Raw genomic sequence first — 24,450 nt, 5'->3', positions numbered from 1 at the left:
CCTGCTCCCCAGATCCTGCTTAACCCTTCTAGGCCCTTTCACTCTGATGAAGGGCTCCTCCCTTCACCCAGGATTCCCTGTGGGTCTGGATCTTAAGGAGGACTGGGCGAGACCGAGCTATGTTCGGTCTCTTAAGGTAGTCTGAGGGAGTTTCCTATAGACTCTCTCACACCCTGACTCAATGTCCTAAAATCCTATCAACATAAGGTTACGATATAGCAAAGGTGAATGCAGGAGGGCTCAGACACTGCCTTGTAATTTCTTGGTTAATGGACAGAGAATTGCACATTCTCATTATTCAATTTGTTCAAGAAGTTTCACAGGTTATGCACTAGAACAGTGCTTCTCAACCGGTGTGTCGCGACACACCGGTGTGTCGCCAAGCACACGCAGGTGTGTCGCCACACTTCTCAGTCCCATGCTGACCCAGCTACTCCCCCTACCCGAGCAAGATAGATCCTCAACCCAGGCTTAAAACGCTGAAAGCCCGGGCGGAACGCAGCAGGAGAGCAGGAGTCAGCGGCACCGGCATGCTCTCTTCTTCCCGCCCCCCACCCCCCCTCCTGCGGCCTGGAAGAGGAAGTGGTGAGCAGCGGGTGCGTGCGCGGGAAGAAGAGACCATGCTAGTGCAGGCAGCATCGGCCTGAAGAAAGCTCATTCCTCAGGCTGAGGAATGAGCTGCGCAGCTCGGAGAAAAATGAAGAATGTCGTCCAACCCCCGCGGCCGATGGGACTTCTTGCTCCGCGAGGGCTGAAAATGAAGTAGGTTGCTGTTGCCTTTAGGGTTAGAAGTGGCGGGGGCTGCTGCTGCCGTTAGTTTGGGGAGGGGGGAGAGTAAGTGAATGAGCAAGCATGTGTGTTTGAGATCCTGTGTGTGTGAGTGAGATAGCATGTATATGAATGATTGAGAGCCTGAACATGTGAAAGAGAGTATGTGTGAGATTGAGAGCTGGTTTAGGTGAGGGGAACATGTGAGTATGTGATTAAGGCGCGTGTGTGTAAATGAAGAGAAGAGAAGAGAGAGAGCATGTGTGTCTGTGTTGACTGAGAGCTGATTTAGGTGAGGGAGCATGTGAGTATGTGATTGAGAGCATGTGTTGAAAGTGAAGGAAAGATAGCATGTGTGTCTGTGTGTGATTGAGAGCTGGTTTAGGTGAGGAGACCATGTGAGTATGTGATTGAGAGCCTGTGTGTAAATGAGAGAAAGAGAGAGCATGTGTGTCTGTGTGTGACTAAGAGCTGGTTTAGATGAGGGAGCATGTGAGTATGTGATTGAGAGCATGCGTGAAAGTGAGAGAAAGACAGCATGTGTGTCTGTGTGTGATTGAGAGCTGGTTTAGGTGAGTGAGCATGTGAGTATGTGACTGAGAGCTTGTGTGTAAATGAGAGAAAGAGAGAGAGCATGTTTGAAGCATGTGAATGAGAGTCTGTGTGTGAGAGAAAAGGACAGCATGTATGTGTGTGATTGAAAGTCTGTGTGTGTAAGCCTGAAAAGATAGACAGCATGTGTGTAAATGTGTAATTAAGAGCCTATATAAGTGAGAGAGAAAAATCATGTGTATATGTGAGCGATTGTGAGCCAGTGTAAGAGAGAGAGAGAGGAGAAAATTCCAAGCAAACCACCCCTCCTCCTGCTAATTCAAAACAATCTCAGGGCACCTGGATATCAAACATTCCCAGGTATGCAGAGCAAAACATTTTTTGTATCCTTATTATTTTTCATTACTGGGTCTTTGTGTCTACTATTTGAAATATTTTATTGGTATCTAGAAATGTTTTATATGAGTTTTTAATTATTGGATATTCCATTCATCCACTGTTTTGAAATAATTTGTTCTTTTGTTAGTTATGGTTTTACTGCTACTGATTTTATATTTCTTGATTTGTTTTATAAGGATATGTGATGTTTCTTTTTTTTCCTTTGTTGCACTGCATACAGAGACTCTGGCTTGTTGCGGTTTCCAGTTCAGTTTTTGTCTGCATGCTTCTAGTTATGCGTTTTGAACTCTTTATTCTTGTTAGGTGAGGGTCGGCACATGTGATTCAGGTGAGGTTCTCTGCTGGCGAGTAGGTTTTGTGTAGGGCTCTATAGCAGCCTAACTTGGTCCGTTTTCCTAATAGGAGATGTATTGGTGTCTTAAGACCTGGTGTAATATTTTCAGTGTTGCCTTTTCTTAGGTAAGGTGGTTACTGTTAAGTGCTGGAAATTGTTGCTGTTTGGTGTGGGATGTTTACTATTTATGCAATTTCTGCTCAGACAGAATACGTATCTTTCCCTTGTGTCATTCTTAACAATAAAAATAATACTGGACCTTTATTTTTTATTTCCACCGTAAATTGTAATGAGCAATGTGTCACACATGTGAATGTGGTCTGTCAGGTGTGTCACGATGGGAAAAGGTTGAGAACCACTGCACTAGAAGAAGAAACATACATTACAATTTAGAATTTTATTTTCAGTTTAGCAAATGTAGAAACAAGTTTGTTCAGGTCAAACGTTTTGTACAATTATGTTTTAAAACTGCTTGCAGTGAGCTTTACATCAATTTTCAAAGAATGTGTATCAGTGCAAACTCCCTCCCCAGCCCTGGGAACAGCTCTTCAGGGTGTGGATAAAGTTATGCTTCTAGAGGCATTGCACGTGCAGCTTTACCCATACACGGGGAGGGTCATTATCTTAAAGCCATTTCTACAGCCAAAACCCATTTCTACCCACAGAAATGTCTTTGAAAATTGCCATTGAGGTAGACAGCCCAAATCTCTCTTGCATCATGGAAGAATGAATGTCAATTTTGATTAACTTTACTTTGGAAAACTTTCATTAGCCACAGAAACAGTGTGGGGTTAAGGGGCTGCGGAAAACAATAATGTGCTGGGGCCAACCTATCTGTCAATTTAGTTTTTCATGCTAAGCTCGCTACATCTTTGTGTGAAGCATCTATATCTTTGGAAACTCCATGCAAAGCTTGCCTTAAGTTTCAAGCAACGATAGAAAAATCGGTTATCATCTGCTAATTTCATTCCTGAAGAACCAAAAAATCAGTCCAGACAAGTGGGTTTGCATCCCTACCAGCAGATGGAGAGAGAAACAAACCTTTGAGGCACTGCTTCATATCCGAGAGTGACACCTGCAGTCCCTCAGTATTGACCTGTACCCAAGCCAAACTATAGTGAAATACTCAATTATCCAGTCTCCAGGGTGAACATCAAAGTTGGATCCCCCTGAACTGAAGCCCCACATCAATCCCCTAGTAAACCAACCAAACATGGTCATCCAATAGGCTCTGAATATATGCAAACTGAAAATCTGATCCAATTGTCAACATAGCCAGTATGGTCTTTTGCAGATATGGGGCTGGGTCTCTGGACTGATCTGTGGTACTTCAGGAACAAAAATTAGCAATGGATGTATCAAAGCACCCCTACACTGGGCAGGCATCTTGAAGACTCGCTCTTAACACACTCTCACCAAACATCTGCTCTCCCAGCACGTAATATCTAACCCATAATGCTGGGAAAAAGTGTGCAGTGAAGAACACATGCCACCCTACAGATCTCCTGTGGCAACACCAACTGACACTCAGCCCCTGGAACTTGCCAACCCTTGCAAATATAAGCGGAAAAATAGCTTCCTTCAACCAACAAGCAATTGTGCCCTTAGAACTTCACTTCCCTTCTTAGCTCCTCCAAACAATACAAACAGATGATCCCACCGCCAAAAACTGTTGGTGAGCTTCAGATACCGTAATAGCACCCGGATATCAAACAAATGGAGGAAAACTGTTGGTGACCTTCAGATACCACAATAGCACCCGGACATCAAACAAATGAAGCTCCCTTGCCTCTGGACTTTCGGACGAGCAATTTGGAAACCTGGAAGCTCCACCGTCTGATTAAGATGGAATGATGAAATGACCTTGGGTAAAAATGAGGGCACCATCCGCAGGGATACACCAACATCTGTAATTCTCAGAAACATTTCTCTATAGGGCAAGTCTGTAGCTCTGAAATTCACCTGGCCAAACAAATTGCCACCAGAAAAACCACTTTCAAGATTATGTCCCTTTAACATTGCGCCATAGGCAGTTCAAACGGAGGTTAACATAGTGCTCGAAGAACCAAATTCAACCTTCACACCAGGCACATCCTTTGAACCGGCAGATGCCAAATGCTTAGCTCCCTTCAAAAACCATTCTGCATCTGGATGCGACACTAAAGGTCTCCCTTGCAAACTTACCTTAGTGGCACCCCAGAGTCGCCACTGCACATGCAGAGAATTGTTCACCACAACCTTGGACAAGCCCTGCTGTAAAAAGGCTAACACCTGAGGGACCTCCATCCTCATCATGTCTAGGCCTTCATCAATACACCAGGCCTCAAACACTCCTCCACACCCTGACATACGCTATAGACGTATATGATCTCCTGGCTTGATGCAAGTAGCAATCACCAACTCCGAGTACTCTTTTGCTCTCAAAAGCCAAGCCATGAGACAAAAGCAATCTACCTGATCCAAGAAGATAGGTCCTTGTCTCAACCTGAGCGAACCATCCACCGCGAGATGAATCAGATCTGCGATCATGGCCAATGCGGCCACTCCGGTGCAAACTAATATGACCCTTCCTGGATGCCTCTCGATGGCCATAACACATGACCTACTAATGGTCAGGAGGAAGCACACACAGCAGAAACCCTGTTGGCCACGGCAGAACTAGAGCATCTATTCCATCGGCTCCAACCTCTCGTCTATCGCTGAAGAACTGTGCTGCTTTGGCATTGATTTGCAAAACCATCAAGTCCAGCTGAGGGATGTCCCAACTGGCTTGAATCAGGTTGAAAGCTTCCCCTGACAACTCCCATTCTCCCGGATCCAACTGTTGCCTGCTGAGATAGTGTGCCTGCACACTGTCCACGCCCAGCCACATGCAACGCTGCTATCCCCTTCAGAGGCTGCTCCACCCAAAGAAAAGCTCCTTGACCTCCAGAGCCTTGGCACGACTCTTTGGCCTGCCCTGTCAATTGATAGATATCACTGTCATCGCATTTTTCGAAAATACTCTCACTACTTGACCACAGACCTGAAGGGAGGAAACCATCAGCGCCCTGCAAACTGGTCTGTTTACAAATGATTGATCGACCAGATTGCTTCTATAGGCAACTACTGATCTGGGCTGTCCACCCTTGACAGACCACCCCCTAACCACTGAGGCTGGTATCTGTGGTCACCACCACCCGTCTCATCACTAAACTGTGATGAGTAAAGCCACCACAAGATAGTGGACCTGGACTCCCCCCTGCAGTGGTAAAGGCTGCTGATACTCCTCCAGCAATGGGACTCCAGTGGACAGTAATTGCCCAATGGAGGGCTTAGGTGGTCAAATGCCCATGGCACCAAATCTAGCATAAATGCCATAGAACCCAGCAACCTGTAAATAATCCCAGGCCATGGGAACTGGCAGGCATAAGAAATGCTCTATTTGCAACTGAATCTTTACCAACCTCTCTGGGGTGGAAGACCCTGCCAGCCTGGGTGTCGAACATGCTCCCAGTACTCCAACGATTGGGTCAGCACTAGACGAATCTTGGCTAAGTTTATCACCCATCCGAGCACTGTAATGTGTCCATCACCCAATCCACCTCCTGGCAACATTCCCCCTCTGACTTCGACCCTGAAGGAGGCCAATCGTCCAGATAAGGGTGAACAAGAATCCCCTTCCTTTGCAGTGCCACTTGTGAACATTCATGGTTGCCATTGCCAATCTGAAAGGAGGGGGCCGGAATTAGAAATATTGTTCCAGTACCTTGAAGCTTAAAAACTTCTGGTGCTCTGGCTGAATGGTTATATGCAGATAAGCCTCCATCAAATCCAGGGATGCTAGAAAACTCTCTTCTTCAGAACCTCTGCGATTACTGTCCGCAAAGTTTCCCATCCTGAAAAGTAGCACCCGCAGAGCCATATTGACCTTCTGGAGGTCCAGAATGGGGCCGAAAAGTGCCTTCCTTCCTTTGAGAACCACAAAATAAATTATCTTCCTCGTACCCTTTCCAGTGTAGGCACCAGCACAATTGTATCCAGCCTTTGTAAGCGGTGCAGTGTATCTCGTATGGCCTCTCGTTTGCTTTGGGATACACAATGGGACACATGAATGCCTCCCTCATCAGATGAGAAAATTCTAAAGCATGATTTTTTCTTATCACCTCTAGAATCCACTGGTCCGACATAATCTTGTTCTACTCTTCATAGAAAAGTGACAACTTCTCTCCTACCGCTTCCTCCGAAGAATGGACCCACCCAACTTCATTGAGAAGCTTTTCCTCCTCCGGCTGACTGACCAGAGTCATCTCTGGAGGTTCTGCAGCCACCCCGAAAGGATTGCTGCCTTCCCAAGGGCTGCTTCTGCCCTGAACTAGAGGCACTCTTGACCAAACAAAAACCCTGACATCCCGAAAATGGGACCATGGCAGAAAGATTATTATTAACCACCTTCTTGTCTTACAGCAACCTGTTGCCCTTGGATTCCCCCCAGATGTTTCATCAACTGTTCCAAATCTTCCCTGAACAGGAGCTTGCTGTTGCAGTCTGGGAAGCTGCGGTTCGAGAGTGGACCCTTGAGCCGAACCACCCTGGGTAGAGTAGCTCGGGAGGCGGAGCCACAGGCACAGATCTTCACCACGGAACCAGGAACCCCCCAGGAGGAGCCCCAGGAGGGTCCTGGAACCTTGGGACTTAGAGACACACGTAGGACCTTCACCTGGGAACTGGGAACCCCCCAGGAGGAGCCCATAGGGTCCAGAACCTTGGGACTTGGGAGTGCTGATAAGCTCTTCACCCGGGAACCGGAACCCCCCAGGAGGAGCCCGTAGGGTCCAGTCCCTGGGACTTATGCACAGTGTCAGTCTCTCTAGGAAGACCGGGCAAGGAGTAAGCACAGAGTCCAGCAGCAAGAGCCAATAGGCCAGGGAGCACAGAGCAAGCGGAAGCAGGGTCAGAGTCAGTAATGTCTTGAATGGAACTTGCAGGGTGCAATATGGGAGCCAGCAGCGAGTAGGCCAGAGCCTGGCAGGAAGTAGAAGGTATCAGGACCCAAGACAGTCTGGCAGTAGTTCCAGCCCAGGCCTGCGGGAGGGCGCGGTCCGGAGGACAGGAGCGCAGCAGCTGCGGCAGAGAAGCCGTGGACTGAGGCAGGTGGCAGGCAGCGGTCGAGTCAGGAACGAGCAGAGGTCGGAGGCTGGCGGCAGGCAGAAGCAGAGTCAGGAACAAGCAGAGGTCGGTGGCTGGCGGGCAGGCAGAAGCAGAGTCAGGAACGAGCAAAGGTCGGTGGCTGGCGGCAGGCAGAAGCAGAGTCAGGAACAAGCAGAGGTCGGTGGCAGGCGGCAGGCAGAAGCAGAGTCAGGAACAAGCAGAGGTCGGTAGCTGAAGCAGAACAACGGAAGTGCAACTAAGAACTACACACTGTAGCGACCCTCGTTGCAAGGCAATGAGAGGACTGAGGAATGCCGGTTATATCGGCTTGGGGCGTGGTGTGGCCAGCTCAGGCGGGGTCAGGCTTCCGGTGAGCGTACGTCCATAACGCGCGTCCCCGCGTGCGCGCGGGGCGGCAGCGAGACGGCCCAGCAATGGCGGACGCCCTGAATACTCAGCAGAGCCGCGGAGGTGGCGTTCCCGGCCTCGGAGGTGAGCCCTGATTCCAGCTAGTAAGGGGGAAGCGGTGGCGACCGCAACACTTGCCCCTGAAAGGAAGATTGCAAAGCTGTGATTTAGACCACATATCCACCAACCAATTCTGTAACCACAAAATTCTTCTTGATTCTACCGCGGAGATGATATTCCTAGCCGACATCTGGACCAAGCCATAAAGCACATCCACCACACAGGCTATCCCAGCCTCCAGCTAGGCCACCTGCCTAGGCTCCTTCTTCTGTGCCTTCTGCACCTAGCACAAACAGGCCCTTTGCATCAAGATACCACAAATTGCCACCTGTAGACTCAAAGCTGAGACTTCAAATATTCTCTTCAATTGAATTTCCAGTTTGCAGTTCTGCATATCCTTCAGTGCAGCCGATCCCGCCACCAGGATCGTGGTCTTTTTGGTGACTGCCAAGACAGCCACATCCACCTTAGGTAGCCTCAGCAATTCCAAGGTCTCTTTGGTCAATGGGTACAACTTCGCCATCACCCTACTGACTTTCAAGCCAGCTTCCGGAGTATCCCACTCCTGGTTTACCAGCTTCTTCACCTTCTTGGGTAATGGAAATACCTTCAGCAGTCCCCATAAGCCATCTAGCACTGGATCCACCCCTTCATTATCCGAATCTTCTAAGTGACCTTGATACCTAGTTCCTCCAAGACCTGGGGAATGAGGAGCCTTAACTCCTCTTTCCAAAACAAGTGAACAACTCTAGGGCCATCGCCTTCCATCACTGGTATTTCATCCAGGTCACCATCATCCTTGTTTGCCCCTGGGTTGGCAACCAGGTTGCCTGCTGCGAGGTCTTCCCCTGGATCATCCACAGGGTGGCCTTCAGTCACAAATGGGTTATCCGAATCCTTATCCTCTTCATCTCCCTCTTCTGAGGGACATGCCAAATCCAGATGAGGAAGCAATTACCCTGACCCCCCCCCCCCTTAGCTAGGGCCATCCGGGGTCTCTTCAAGGAACACTGTGGCTTTCCCCCAGGGCCCACTTTCCCCCAGCTCCTTGTCTGTCAAAAAAAGCCCTGTAAAGAAGCAACACATCTGTGAAGAACTCCTCTGCCTCTGCAAGGCCATCCACATCTGGATCCTCCCCAGCCTCCAATTCCTGCCCTGAGGGCAGCCCCACCAGGGAAAGAAAAGGAGGGGCCCTGCTGCTGCTGTTGACTCTCTGCCACATTCATGTTAGAATGTCACCGTATGATCCGTCCTCCTTGGAGCCTCCGGTGCCGACCCCCACAAGCGAATGACCCTCCGAGCACTCACAGCTCCCGCAGAGGTTCCTTCACTCCCCAAGGCACACTCGCAGAAAAGCATGGCAGAATTTAACTGTTGCCACTGCAATCCACAGGCCTTACAACCTTTCACGCGCTGTGAATCCATCGGCCCACCAAGTTGACAAAGCACTCCAAGTGCACCTCAAGTAAACCCTGCAATGGCCCAGCAAACTCTCCCACAGAACCCCGGGACTCCGGCATAGTCAGGTTGAAAAAAAACAGCATGACCCCATTGCAATTGCTGCTCTGAAGCTGCAGCACTCGCAACAAAAACAGTCAGCCTCTGCTCCTGCTCCTTTCTCTTCTTCTTCTTTTTTTTAAAGGGGCCACAGCCTAGCACTGAACACAGGGGGAAACCAAAATACTTTCCTGTTGCTGATCACCACCATGGGAAAATGCTCTTCGAGAAGATGAGGGATCCAGGACTCCTGGCTATCAGGCCCCCCGTGATGATGTAGACAAAAGCAATTCAGGTATCACCAACCCTCCACTTGTCTGGCTCAACCTGAGGGATGGTGCACCTCAGGGAGCTCCTACAGAAAATTCTGTCTCTTCTTGCCTTTTCTCTTATTTTTATCTCTCTATCTATTTATTTATTTTAAACTACTCTAAACCAGACTGCAGGTTTGCACCTCTAGCATCTGCTGGAAACAGAGAAATACTGAGGGACTGCAGGTGGCACTCTCGTATATGAAGTAGTGCCAACGTTTTTGTTCTCTGCCTCTGTCTGCTGGTAGAGATGCAAACTCACTTGTCTGGACTGATGTGGGGTACGAACAGCAACTAGAATTTGCTTCGGTGTGCTATTTTACAAACTGTGAACGTTACAGAAGAAATCAGAGACATCTGTGGGAATCTGTCATTGCTGTGTCTGTAAAGAGACATTCAGAGGGTAATTTTCAGCGATCCGCAGAAGGCTAAAATTTGTGTGTATAAAGAACACCCAGACTTTAGCCCGAATTTTCAAAGCAGATTATAGGCTTAAATCCGCTTTGAAAATTAATCAGCAGTACACGCAGAAGTTAGCACAACTTACGCACACACATTTGCGCCTCTCCTTAGCAGGTGTAAATGTGCACAAGTAGATTAATACACATCCTTTCAAAAATCCAAAGTATGTGCAAGAATGCTATCCCCATCCCAACTCCACCCCAGGAATGCTTCTTTACTATGTGCATGAAAGTATGCACATGATTGCTTCTACGTACACTTTTACGCTTGCAACTCCTGGGGCAGTTTTCAAAAGCCAAGCCCATTTACAGGTATGACACCATGTTTTACATAGTAACATAGTGGCAGAAAAAAAAAACATAAGACCAATCTGGTCTGCCCATCCTACAATCCGTACCCCTCCCTCAGAGATCCCCTGTGCTTGTCCCATGCCTTCTTCAATTCAGATGCTGTCCTGGTCTCCACCACCTCCACTGGGAGGCTGTTCCATGCACCCTGTTCCACCCTTTCTGTAAAAATATCCAGAGGGACAGATGTGTTAGTCTGGTGTAGTAAAAAAGACATGAGGCGGGTGGCACCTTTAGACTAACCAATTTATTGAGGCATGAGCTTTTCAGGACAGAGTCCACCCCCTTTCACCCTCACCTCATGACTCCTCATTTCAGAGTCTCCTTTTCAATGAACGTGACCAGTCTCCTATGCCGTGACACCTTGGAGGTATTTAAATGTCTCTTATCACTTTTCCCCTATCCCATATTTCCTTTAGGGTTTACATATTCAGATCACTGTCTGTCCACATATGCTTTACACTGAAGACAAATGACCATTTTAGTGACCACCCTCTAGACCAACTCCATCTGGTTTATATCCTTTTGAAGGTGTGGTCTCCAGAATTAATCACAATATTGCAAATTAGGTCTCACCAGGGACTTATAGAGGAGCAATATCACATTTTTTTTAGCTGACCATTCCTCTCCTATTGCACCCAAGCATCTTTCTGGCTTTTGCTGTCGCCTTATCCACTTGTTTGGCCACCTTGAAATCATCAGATATGATCACCCCCAAATCCCGCTTTTGCTTCATGCATAGAAATATTTCATCCCCTAAACTGCACCACTTCCTTGGGTTTTTGCAGCCCACATGCATGACAACAATTTTTAGAATTAGATCTTAGCTGCTAGACTCTAGAACATTTCTCAAGCTTTGCTCGATCCTTCCTGATAGTATCATCCACAAAAGACAAACCTTTCTGCAATATCGCTTATAAAATTGTTGAAAAGAATCAATGCAAGGATAACTTCTTGGAGTGAGCTCCATCTTCCATTATTTTGTTGCCTCTCATTCAAGCAATTTCTAATCTAGTCAGTCACTTTAGGGGCCCTACCAAGAGCACTCGTTTTATTTATAAATTGCCTATGCGGAACCATGTCAAAGGCCTTACTGAAATCCAATGCTTTCCCTGATTCAACTCTCTAGTCATCCAATCAAAGAAAATCGATCAGATTTGTCTGGCAAGAATTAGCTCTGATAAAACCCTGCTGCCTCGGATCTTGTAATCCATTGAATTCAAGAAGCTGTACTATCCTCTACATTTTTTTAAAGCAAAGATTCCCTTAATTTACTCACCACAAAGTTCACACTATCCAGCATACCCATTCCCTGCCTAGCATCCTCCTCTCTCTCTCCCTGTCCAGCATTTTCCCTTCTCTCTTTGCCCCCTCATTACAGTCCCCAGGCCCATCCTCTCTCAATCCTTCTTCCTTCTCTTCCCAGCATGCTTTCCCTCTCCTCCTCCCAGTATTCCCCTCTCCCCATCCTCTGACCAGCATAAGCATTCCCAACTCTCTATATAATGCTCAACATCCTTCTTTCTTTCCTTTTCTGCCCATCCTCCTCTTCTCTTTCTACCCCTGCCCAGTATCCTCCCTTTCTCTCCTCCCACCCTCTAATCACCATCACCCTCTTTCTTCCCTCCACCCTCTGCATATCGCAAGCATCCCTCCGCCATCTTGACTTTCTGCCATCCACAATGCCCAGCATCCTCTATTCTCTATCTTCCTTCCCTTCCCCGCATGCTCTCTTTCCCCTTCCCATCATTCCCCTCGCCCATCCTTTGCCCAGCACCAGCATTCCCCATCTATACATTGCTCGATATCCTTGTCTCTACTACCACTAACCTTCTCCTCTTTCTCTCCTCCCAGCATCTCTCACCCTGTCTTCATCACCAGCATTCCCCCTGTGTCTCAGCTTTCCTCCATTGACAATGCTCAGTATCTCCTCCTCCCCCCTTCCCTGCCTCTCTCTCCTCTTCTCTCTCCCAGCAGTCTGTTCTTTTAGCCACATAAGCTTCGAGTTTCTCCTTTGTACTGCTGGAAGCTATTGCACAGGCACAGCACGCCCAAGTCTCTTCTTTGGTGGTAACGGTAGCACAGTGCTAAGTGCTCTGACCATCTCTTTCAGGCTTTCATGTATGCAGGAGCTGTCTAGGCACAGCTCCTGCATACATCTCTCTCCTGGGTTATTTTTCTGTGGCTTTGCTCACTGCCATCCCACCCGGGGAACAGGATCGTGATTTGAGCATGGGTACCCTGTGCTGTGCTACACGGATGCTGCCGCGTGTTAATCAGAGCAGGGGCCTATCGCATGTAGGTCCCGACGCAGCATTTTTTTACTGCTCCCCAAAATTATGGTGCTCTAGGTTGACTGCCTAATTTGCTCCATGGTTGTTCCAGCCCTGGCTACATATTGCAGCTGGAAGGGGCAAAATGTAAGAGCTTACAGCCATAAGAACATGCCATACTGGGTCAGACCAAGGGTCCATCAAGCCCAGCATCCTGTTTCCAACAGTGGCCAATCCAGGCCATAAGAACCTGGCAAGTACCCCAAAACTAAGTCTATTCCCGGTTACTGTTGCTAGTAATGGCAGTGGCTATTCTCTAAGTCAACTTAATTAATAGCAGGTAATGGACTTCTCCTCCAAGAACTTATCCAATCCTTTTATAAACCCAGTTACACTAACTGCACTAACCACATCCTCTGGCAACAAATTCCAGAGTTTAATTGTGCGTTGAGAGAACGTTAAAAACTTACCCAGGTCTCCCCACTCAAACTGTCTTGTGCTGCTAAAACAGAGTGTGATATACTTTAAGGAGAGGGATCCCCTACAATAACAAACCTGGGTGACAGGCCCCTAAATTAGGCCTTATGTCATTAGTATATTGCCCTTGAAAAAATTCTGGGTAGGGGAGTCCTTCGATTTCTTTCTACTTAGTGGTTTTGATGGTTAATGTTGTTAGAATTGTAAGGGTGTATTATTAATACCATTACCATGTGGAAAAGTAGTGGGAGTGCTACGGAGGTGTAGGTTAACTAAAGGGAAGATAATGCGTAAGGCCTATTTTTGTGTGCTCTATAGTGTGTCTCCTTTAAGGATAACGAGAAGTTCCATTTGAGGAGATGTACTGAAACCCAATAAAACTTTCTTCAAGAGCTTTGCAGGAGTGGTGAGCAAGGGTAGCCTCCGTTTTTTTCTATTTCTTATTCAGACACTCTGATAAAAGATCTCCTGGGATTTGTGCCAATCAAGAAGGAAGTATTTGAAATGGAGGAAGCATAATATCAGCAACCTGCGTCAAAGAAAGCTGTACCCACTATATAATGTAAAGAAAATGACTATTTAACAATTCCCAATTTCTAGCAATTAAACATCTAACATTATATGCTCTCTCTTTCCCTCTATCAGGGATAGACTGCAGGATAATATCAGTCCAAGGGAATTTTTTTAACCAGCCCAGGGGTATCTCTGACTCCCTCCTGTACTTTCCATGCAGCATGTGCTTCAACAGCTCCCAAAAGCATGATCTTGCCAAATTCTAGATGCTTGGGCGATCTGGCACACAGCATTTTATTTTTTCTACCCCCAGTCAAGAGAACATTGCATTAATATTTGAACTACTGAATTAAAAAAAAAAAAAAAAGATCAGAACACTAGATGGTCACTATAATAGCAAAACTGCAATATCATGAAGGTAATTAATACAATCCAGCATCAGAATATGATATCAACTCACCCTATTTTTTTTAAAAATTCTTAGCAAACAGGAGCATGGTGGAGTAAAAATGTCTTTTAATGTGTAAGCTGACTCCCCAATAGGATCTAATCGCACGCCGCATCTCGCTTTGGGCAGCACCCACTCTTCTAACAGACTTTAGAGTCCTAACATGAAAACTCTGCTTCCTGCCCTCAGAAATGTTAGCCACTTATTTGTGATTCGTAAAGGGCTCTACAATTGAAACAGAACGCGGTCTGCCCTACTGAAGAGGGCAGGCAGTATTCTCCCCAAAACCTATTCAGGGTGGCTGGGGTCTGTTGGGGAGACAGCATTCGCAGGGAGAGCTGAGTCTGTCATTGTGCTATGGCAACACCTAAGGCAGGGGCAGCAGCTCCGGTCCTGGAGTGCCACCACCACAAGGTCGGCTTTTCAGGAGATCCACAATGAATATGCATGAGATAGATTTGCATACAATGGAGGCATATTACGAATATCCTGAAAACCAAACCTGGTTGTGGCACTTCAGGCCCGGTGTTGCCTGCCCCTGACCTACTGTAGTGGCTGGATTTAGCAGCAATGATTAAATGGGTCCCAGCCACGCTTGCAGGACCCCCAGCTGAGGACTCTCGCTGCATCGTGCGGAGGAGACATAAAATAGGGGAAAAAAAACTCCCCACGTAATTGCGAATGAAGGATTATGACACCATATTCCTGTCCTGGCTCCAACTGAGCTGGAAACCCGAAGGAGCCGGAGAGGGAAAAATATATTGAGTAAATATCAATGCCAAACAAAAACACGACCCGGAGACAAAAGGAAAACCCACCAAAAATTAAATCTGGTATTTTCTAGGGCTCTTCCATACTCGGGGAGCTAATGTGAAAGGAGGGGAGGGAGTGAGAGAGAAGGCAAAGGGATGGGGGAGGAGGTAGGAGGGGAAGGGAATGAAAAATAGAGTGGGTAGGAGGGGGGGAGGGAACTTGCGGCGAGGGACTGCGAGTGGAGGCAGTTCTCTCACCCGCCCCGGGCGGGCGGTTGCGCCGCGGGTCCGGCGTCCCTGCCTGGGGTCCCTACAGAGGCGCGCTGTGCCGGGCCGGGCCTCTCGCGGAGCATGGAGGGCGGAATGCTGAGAGAGACTGAGTGCGAGTGAAGGGGAGGTAGTGAATAGATGGAGGGAGGGGGGTGCACGACATACATATGTGAGGATCCGCTGATCACCCACTAGATGGCCATAGATCACTGTCCATGTAGGTAACAGAAACCATCCTATCAGCATCTCCCCCTGAGGATTGTCTGAAATGGATTGATCCTTGCAAAAGAGAGGGTCAGGCTAGTTAGCGGCGTGGCATTTTAGTTCAGCTTTTGAAGAGCGAGAACTGACCAGATTATTCCTCTGGAGTGAGGACTGCTTCCCTCACTGCTCTGTTTTTGGAGGCTATTCCTTCCTAGGCACTCCCTACCTGTCTGGAGGTTGGTCTCAGTTTAGAAGACAAATTTTGCTTAGTGTTTTACTATTTTGGAGAAGTTATACAGGAGTGGAAGCCTGGTCGGTTTGGTGCTGGCGGTTCCCCAGATCCGGATGCCAGGACCCTGACCTGACAGAACCCTATCTGGGAGAGAGACAACGATTCCTTTTCAGAGAGGAATTTTGGCTTTTAGAGACCGATACTATTTTTGGTTTGGCAGGAGGGGGGGGGGGGTTTTGTCCACTCCTTGCCTGGAGTTGGGCTGGAAGAGCACAGCTCTGAACTTTAGCATCAGACCTCTCCTTCAGAGAGATCCAATATCTATAAGGAAGACGGTGAAGAAATGTGAAGACCCTCAACAGGATCTTCCTCCCCAGGCTGGGTAAAAGGACTAAACAATGGTGGGCTCAGGTAGGATTGTTCTATGTATTGAGGGGACCCTCACAGCGTAGGATTTTCCCCACTTACTGGACTTCTTATGCCCTCAGAGCAGGAGTGGGTAAGACTTTTACAAGAAACATGAGTCAGAGACACTTACACAGCAGGAAGAAGACAGTCAGCTGTAAGTCCATTTATTCATAACTGGACATTGATTTCACCTTTGCGAATCAGTAAAATATTATCGGAACACCCAGCTCTGTGTCCAGGTGAATTGTCCCTGCAGCCCTACAGCATCGTAGATCACAGAGAGGGAATTACACACAAGTTACAGGAATCAGCACATCACTGTCTGGCCATAAGCATCGGCTCCCCCCACAGAAAGGACCCACACCCTGGGGATAAAGGAGGAGAAAGAAGGTATCACTGTAGACAGAAATTACTTTTGTGTGCCCTTTGAGAACATGCCACTTCAGAGACAAATGTCACACCCACAGATATCCATGTATGAACCTCTTAGGAGCAGAGGAAGGGAAAACCAGGGAGCAGGGTACTCAGTGGTGTGGCAGAGTTGCTGAGAGATCTAAACATAGTACTGGCACTCTATCTGGTACAGCCCTGGGAACACTGTTCCTTCCTATCCCCAGCACTCAACTCATCTAAAGGTCAGACATGCCCAGCCCTGGAAACTTCGAGGGTGGTGCCCTTCCTGGCTCTCTTGACGATCTGAAATTTTGTACATGGCCCTTCTCTTGAAAAAATCAGGTCTATAGAAGCAAGAGGATATCTCAAGATTGATAATGAAGGGCCTGGAATCAGGTTTGAACCCTGTGCATCAGAATGGAGACCAAACCATTCTGTAAATCTAATTGAGGAAGATCAGAGGGCATACAACATCTCTCAGCATCCTTGTGGAAGCATATTTTGCATATTCTTGAATCCCAACTTGTCATATTCCCTGTAGATGCAAATTTAGAATGTTCTACATTTCCAGTGTGGCACAGATGCCACAGACACATTTCTGGTATGTTTCAGAATCCCAAGGTGTCATGATCCCCTAGGAGGTTGAAAAATCAGGATGTGTTCTGGTCCTTTGCAAATACACATATGGATACTCTAGAAATCGTGTCACAGTTACAAATCTAGGATGTCCTAGAATCCTGGGATTTTGGTCTCCACAGACAGATATTGGAAATGTTCTAAAATCCCCACATCATGATCCATGCAATCCATATCTGGATGTTCTAGAATCATGACATATCCCAGTTTCCAGATCATGATACATATCTTCTAGAATCTTCTAGATCTTCTAGAATCATGATATGTCATTGTAAGGGACCTTTGGGTTCCCCTTATTACAAGAGCGTACCATTAAGCTGGGGAGGTTCTGTGTAGAGATAATTGAGAGAGGTTTGGAGTTTGCTCCCCCCTGTGGGAACATGCAAGTGGTATGTGCTGGTGGCTTATCATCCCAAAGCACCTGCTATCCTTCTGGACTTTAGGTTGGATTTTGTTGGAGTAGGAGCTCTCTGTCTCCTGTCTTCTAATTTTTCCTTCTAATTTATGGGAAAGGAGTAAGGAAGCCTCCCATTGACTCATCTACCTACCTATTGTTTGGACTTTAAGCCAATTTTTGAGATTTCCCTGTGAGAGCCCAACCCCCTTGTTGCAGTGGATTGGGGCATCCCTGCATTCAAGGCTGGTTGTGGGCTAAGGAAAACCTGCTTGTGCTCTGTCTCCTAATGAGCATCCATAGTGCAGAGGATGAATATTCTGCATTACCTGTTTTCAGCTCTCTCTTATGTTGGAGGCATGGAAGTTTTACTCTACCTTTCCTGCTTCTTTCTTAATTTTTCCCCTTTTGGGTTCAATTAATATTTTTTTCCACTTGGAGCTGATAACCTATGGTACCTGGCAGTCAGCATACCAAACCTTTGGAAGAGGGAAGTCTTTCATCCAGAAAGATACAGGAGTTACAAATTCCATTTAAAGCAAGGGATCCCAGAAAAGTGCACTGATAGGAGAAACAAAGAAGATACAACATAAAGGTAACAAGAACTTTGTTGCTGTTGGGGAAGGTTACCTAAGGGTGTGAGAAGTGCCCATGTGGCGTGCCTACGGAGTGGAAAGAATTCAGGAAAAAAAACAAAGGAGAGTGAAGCACCCAGCAGGTGCTGCACAGGGAGTTAAAAGTATTCAGAGAGGATTTCTAGACCAAGCATGAAATCTGGGACCAAGGTCTGATTAAATCTGGGAACAGTATTGTATATTCTGACCACCCCCAGCGGGAAGAGCAAGAAGGAAATAAATTGGGAGATAAAACGATTAAACTGACTCTAATCTGTACAGCTGAGGAAAGTAAGGTTATAAGTAGTAATTCTGTGTACATACAGAGCTTCCACTAGAAGTAGAGACTTTACTAGAAGAAGTGGAGTCACAAGTGTATTCTCTCTATCTGCTGTCTTGTTGTTTATTGCTGCTAATCGACTGAATGAGAGAAGTGTAAATATTATTCAGTCATCTGATCAAACTATCAGTAAAGAAGCTGGAAACCATCATTCTTCTCCTGTGTGTTTACTGGTTGCAAAGACAGTGTAAATTGGCAGTGCTATAAAGAAGGGAGACCGGGTTTTCATTGCAAAGAAGCAGGGTATAAGTGCTATTGTTCGTCCCCACATATTGGAACTCCTGGACTCAGATTAAAGCTATCCGGTAGGGAGAAGGAGTTGTACAGAGACTTGTGCATAAAGGCTCTGTCTCTTCTTTTTCTTTCTACTAGATGTTGTAGAGTCTCAAGGCCTCCGTTTCTGTAGATATGTTTGTAAGTATTTCTGGAGTGCCCAGCTTTTTTCTTGTGACTTGAATCCCAATGTAGAACAGATATAAATCGGGAATATTCTACAATGTGTCACATTTACTGTAGCTAGACATTATGAGAATGACAGGTTCACAGACCCGGGCATGAAACAAGAGGCTCAAAAACAAGTGAGCATGAAAGAGACAGTGACACAGACAAAACAGAAAAGAAAGAAAGATACAGAGCGTGAGTTAAGTGGACATACTGAGGTTCAGAATCACTTCCCCGCTTACCTGTAGATGCTCATTAGATACGATGGATATTTCATTAGGGGCACTGGGCAAGGTACTGGAATACAGATCCTCTGCCATAGAGGGAAAGCAGAGATGTTCCTGGAAACACAGATGCGTTTGTGATGTCACAGGACGATGAGTGGAGAATATATCTGCAAGCAAGATAAACACAGGAATATGGTAACTTATTTATTTATTTATTTAATTCTTTTTCTATAACGACGTTCATGACAAGTCATATCACATCGGTTTATATCGAACACGGGGTACATCGAACAAGGGATTTTATCGAACAAGGGGTAATAACATGACTAATAAAATGGGTAATGACCAGGGTGAGATTCCTTGAACAGGAAAGTAACATGTGAATAACATGGGTAAAACATGAGCGCGATTCATAGGAACAAAGGATAAAACAAGTTCACTTGTGCCTTAAGCATGGAAGAGACATTGGGAGAAGGAAACCAGAGCTGAGGGTACCTAGGTTGGGGTACCAGGGTTAGGGTACCGGGGGTACCGGGGTAGGGATGAAGGAGAGTGGGGGGGGGGGGGGAGGGGGAGGGATCACAGCTAGTGGAACCATGGTAACAGAAGATATACTTGAGTGAGGATTGGCAGAGAGAGTTGTCAGGGAGGAAGGAAAGGAGGCACACAGGGATGGTATTCATGATTATAACACGGTGCTAAAGACTTCAGGTGTTGTAGAGCTCTAAGTGACATAGCAGACCTGCACCATTCTCTATAACATCACAGTAATGCAGGCTCCCAATAACAGCCTTCGCAGCACTTTTAATGCTATTGAGCTGGGAGAAATGGGTAGGATTATGAAGATGGCTCATCAAACTATGTCACCCGAAGATCTTTGCCCATCAAGTTTGGTGAGGGTTCATAACCAAGCTTGCCTAACTCTATTTATACTATTGTGACTTCTTTAAGGGAGGGTCTGGTTCTCCAGATACTCAAAATAAGTGTGAAACCCCTTTTAATAAAAGCCAACGGTATCCAACATTCCCTGAATTCCTACTGGTGGCAATGATAGGCGATCTGCACCTGGTTCTGGGCAAGGAGATTGAGACAGTGGTGGTACTATTGGACTCAAATGCTGCTTTTGATACCATTGATCTCAAAATACCTTGTGACTGCCTATCGGCCAAGGGGTTTACAGGTTAGGTGATAAATGGTTCTGCTCTTAGCTGACAGATGACAGTATGTGTGTCAGGGAAACCAGTTCAATAAGGCACATCCTATGTCTTATAATGTGGTGCAGAGATCTCTGCTGTTCCCCTTTCATTTTAATTTCTACCTAGAGCTTCTAAGACCACTGCCAGCACCGGTGTTCTACTACCACATTTTTGCAGACTATACACATATGTAATCTGCACTTGGGCCTGATCGTAAAGTGGCTTTGGATCATCTCAGTTTGTGCTTGCAGAGAGTCTCAGACTGGCTAAAAAGACACAGGTTATGTTTAAATTCTAGCAAATCAGAGGTGAGCGGGTTTGAGGGGAGACAACGCGGCTCCATGTCCTATTATCAAGGTCAGGAGTCTCTGTAGTCTTGGTGTTTATACTGAGGCCAGTTTAAGCTTTGCATAGATCTCTTTAGTTATCAAATCTTGCTTCTTCCATCTGCACCAACGTCGCCAGATCCGGCCATATTTTTCCTGGTCAGCATTTGCCCATGTCAGTTATGCAGTTATCAATTCCAGGTTACACTATTGTAACCTGCTGTACCTGGAGCTGCCGCTGGTGGGGACTGATTCATGCCAACATATTACTCTTATTCTAGCCTGCTTCCACTGGTTACCGATTATGCCAGAATTAAATTTAAGGCTGTAACTTTAGCATTTAAGACTCTTCAGGGATGTGGGCTGGACTACTTAAGATCTAGACTATACAAGTTCAGGAGATCCTTTTGCTCCCAGTCGGAGAATTTACTTATGGCACCCTCAATAGGAGATACAAGATGATATCCACTCAAAATCGGGCTTATCTGTAGTGTAATACTAGATGTGTAGAACAAACTGCCACTTAAATTAAGGCTTGCAGGCCATATGCTGTTTGCACAATAGCTAGATGGTTAACCTCTTAGCTGCTGGATTGAATTAGAGCTGGCTTTAGAGGAGTGGACAGAAGGTATATACTAGAGTTTCCACACTGGTGTGCCATGACTGGTCTGCAGGTGTGGTGTGAGAAGAGCCGGGCGTCTTCCGTTTTTCTCCCTTCCTAGCCTGCAGGATGTCCTCCTGCCAGCAGAGGGCGTTGGAGAGCAGCACCTATCTGCAGATGCTGCTTCCCCCTCTGCCAGCTCTCTCTTGCAAGACAGGCTGGCCTCGTGCTGTTAGTATTGCAGAGGCAAGCCGGCGGAGGAGGAGGAAGCAGCAGCAGCAGCAGGTAAGTGCTACTGCGGGGAGAAATAGCTAAATGTGCCAAGGGTGTTGGGGGAGGGAAAGATGAATGTGCCATAGGGTGTGGGGGAGAGGGAAGGTGATGATGCCAGGGAGGTGAGGGGAGGTAAGGTATTGATGGCAGGTGTTGGGAAAGAGGGAAGATGATGACAAGGGCTAGACTGGGGCTGGGCGGCTGGACAAGGAAGGTGCTGATATATCAGAGGGGTAGAAGGAGTTGGGAAGGGAAGAAGGTGATCATGCCAGGGAAGATTACGATTAAGATGGTGCTAGAGGGGTGGAGGGAAGGGAAGAGAACATGGGGATGATTCCAGGGGTGGCGTGAGAAGATGGCGATGCTAGTGGTGAAGGGAGAGAGAGAAGGGAAGAAGGTGATGATACCAGGGGAGAGACAAGAGAAGAAGGTGATGTGTGACCAAGATGAGGTATTCTGTTAGCATGTTGTTTCTGTGTAGGGATCTACAGTAGCTTGGCATGTTCTATTTTCCTGACAGGAGGGTACGGACGTTTCAGGGCCTAGTGTAATATATACAGTGTTGCCTTTTCAGAAGTAGGGTTGTTATTATTTGAGTTCTGGCAGCTAGTTCTGTTTTGGTATGGAAGATTTACTATATTGTAATTGTAATTTATTGTCCATTTATTTTCAGTATGACATTAAAGAGAGCACAATTTTTAAATCTCTACAATATTAGAATCCAAAGTCCATATGTAAGTGGCCATGTACTGTGCTGTGTCTGGGTTCCTCACCAGGTATAAGTGTACCTTAAGAAGAGATCAATGAAGGGTACGGATGATTGCTGAACTCATATTTCCATAAAACTGGGAAAAATGAGCAATGCACCAAAAGTACACGTGCATACACAATTAACAGAAAGCATGCGTCTACACAGATTATGCTCCGTCAAATAGAATCATGAATGCATCACTCAGTGATAGCTCTGATGGTTCTATTGATCCATTGGTAGACTGTCCATTGCCACTGTCCTGGGGATGCTAGAATAGAAGGAACAGAGGGAAGAGAGAGAGAAGGAAGGTTCAGGGGCAGTGATGGCACATTTAAGCAAATAAGGAAAGGGTCAGGTGCTCTCCCCTCCCCTGGCCTAAAGTGTCTAGTCCTGGTCTGTGGAAATGTTGGCACACCTGGAGGAGTGTGAGGGAAAGAAGAAAAGGACCTGTGGGCCTGTGCCCCAAATCTTCAAAGTACCTGGTAATGCTTGTCCATCAAGGTCAACCTTCTTCTGATTGCCTAACAGCTTTCTCTGTGTGGTAAACCAGGAGAAGGTATTAAAAAAAAAAAAAAAAGTAATAGTGATAAATTCCTTCCTGACCCCAAATCTAGCAATCAGGTTAAGTCCTTGGATTAGTACCTTTTCCTGGAGGCTTACTATATCATCAGACCCATCAATCTAATTTTAATCCAAAACATGTCCACTTTTCTTCTGAAGTTATTTAATGCTCTTTATCTCAAGGAATATACCCAGACGAACTCAAACTGGCATCCCTCAAACCACTACTAAAAAGCCAAATTTGGATCCTACAGACCCTAACAACTTCCGCCCGATCGCTAACCTACCATTCATAGCCAAGGTCATGGAAAAACTAGTTAACACTCAAATCAGACTACATCGAAGACAACGCTACTATTCCCTTCTCAATATGGGTTCCGCAAAGCTTCCAGCACTGAATCTATCCTTAAATCATTGAAAGACTACCTCATTTTGGGTCTCGACAAAGGACAATCATTCCTACTGATTTTTTAGACCTTTCAGCAGCTTTCGACACCGTTAACCACTCCATCCTCATAAACCAACTTTCGACCATTGGTATAACAGGTACGGCACTAACCTGGTTCAAAACTTTCCTCAGCAACAGAGGCTACAAAGTTAAAATCCACAACAAAGAATCCCCCCGCCATGATCACCTGTAGGAGTCCCTCAAGGTTCCTCCCTATCACCCACGCTCTTCAACATTTACCTCCTTCCGCTGTGCCAGCTCCTAACAAACTAAAACTTAAACACTTTCTCTATGCAGACGATGTCCAGATAGTGATCCCCCTTAAGAATCCTTCTCTAAAACTTCGAACATTGGGAAACATGCCTCCAAAAAATCAAGTGCCTTCTTGCCAGCCTAAACCTCGTATTAAATGCTGCTAAAACTGAACTCCTGCTCATCTCCCCAAATTAGCAACACCTCCACTACTCTCCAGCTAACCCACTCTCCACCCAAGTGAGAGACTTAGAGTTATAATTGACAGGATGAATTTGAAAGCATTCGTCAACCGTACAACCAAGGACTGTTTCTACAAACTCCAAGTGCTGAAAAGGATAAAACCTCTATTCCACTCTAAGATTTCAGAACAATACTACAAGCAATAATCTTCTCAAAGATAGATTACTGCAACTCTATCCTGCTAGGTCTCCATCTTCGTACACCAAACACCTACAGATGGTCCAAAATGTGGCAGCAAGAATTCTCACCTCACCAGGAGAAGAGACCATATATCACCTATCCTAAAAAACCTACATTGGCTCCCATACACTTCAGAATCATCTTCAAATCATCACCATTATATATAAATCCATCCACCACCTTACAACACTTGACCTACAATTCCCCTCAGCCAACATCACTCCTCAAGACCACCAGAGAAGCATACAGAGGATCCCTCCAGGTACCTCACACCAAACCACATCCGACATTAACTTTAAGAGAACGGGCCTTCTCGACAGCTGGACCAGCGCTCTGGAATTCCATCCCACCGAATCTCCGACAGGAGCCTTGCCTCCCAACACTCCGAAAAAGACTTAAGACTTGGCTATTCAAATAAGCTTTTCCGGACCCCTCCTAATTTCCACATCATCACACATCTATAACTCAGCCACAGCTGCTCTTTGTAAATAACTCTACACGATGTTAAACTACTACTGTATTTCTCTTTCCTCCCAGTTCGACCACCCTTGTTATTTGTACCTGCAATTTCCTTTGCACTTGTTCCAGTTTTAATGTATTTTGCACCCCTCGTTCAATTGTAAACCAGCATGATGTGATTGTATCATGAATGCTGGTATATAAAAACTGAAATAATAAATAAAATAAATAAAATGTTGTAGCCATGATGGAGGTCCATATTTTATTTTC

At 46.3% G+C, this 24,450-nt stretch overlaps 1 protein-coding gene across 1 annotated transcript in view; it reads right to left on the bottom strand.

Moving 5' to 3' along the window:
• Nucleotides 1–24,450, bottom strand: part of MLXIPL (MLX interacting protein like) — a 314,897-nt gene that overhangs the window by 41,730 nt on the left and 248,717 nt on the right. Inside the window, exon 12 of the mRNA XM_029613542.1 lies at nucleotides 18,906–19,057. Coding sequence (XP_029469402.1) covers nucleotides 18,906–19,057 — 152 coding nt within the window. The remainder of the gene's footprint in view (nucleotides 1–18,905; nucleotides 19,058–24,450) is intronic.

This window comes from Rhinatrema bivittatum, chromosome 8 (genome assembly GCF_901001135.1).
Source record: "Rhinatrema bivittatum chromosome 8, aRhiBiv1.1, whole genome shotgun sequence".
NCBI lineage: Eukaryota > Metazoa > Chordata > Amphibia > Gymnophiona > Rhinatrematidae > Rhinatrema > Rhinatrema bivittatum.
Note: the sequence above shows the minus strand (reverse complement) of the source record. Positions and strands in the feature narration are given on the sequence as shown.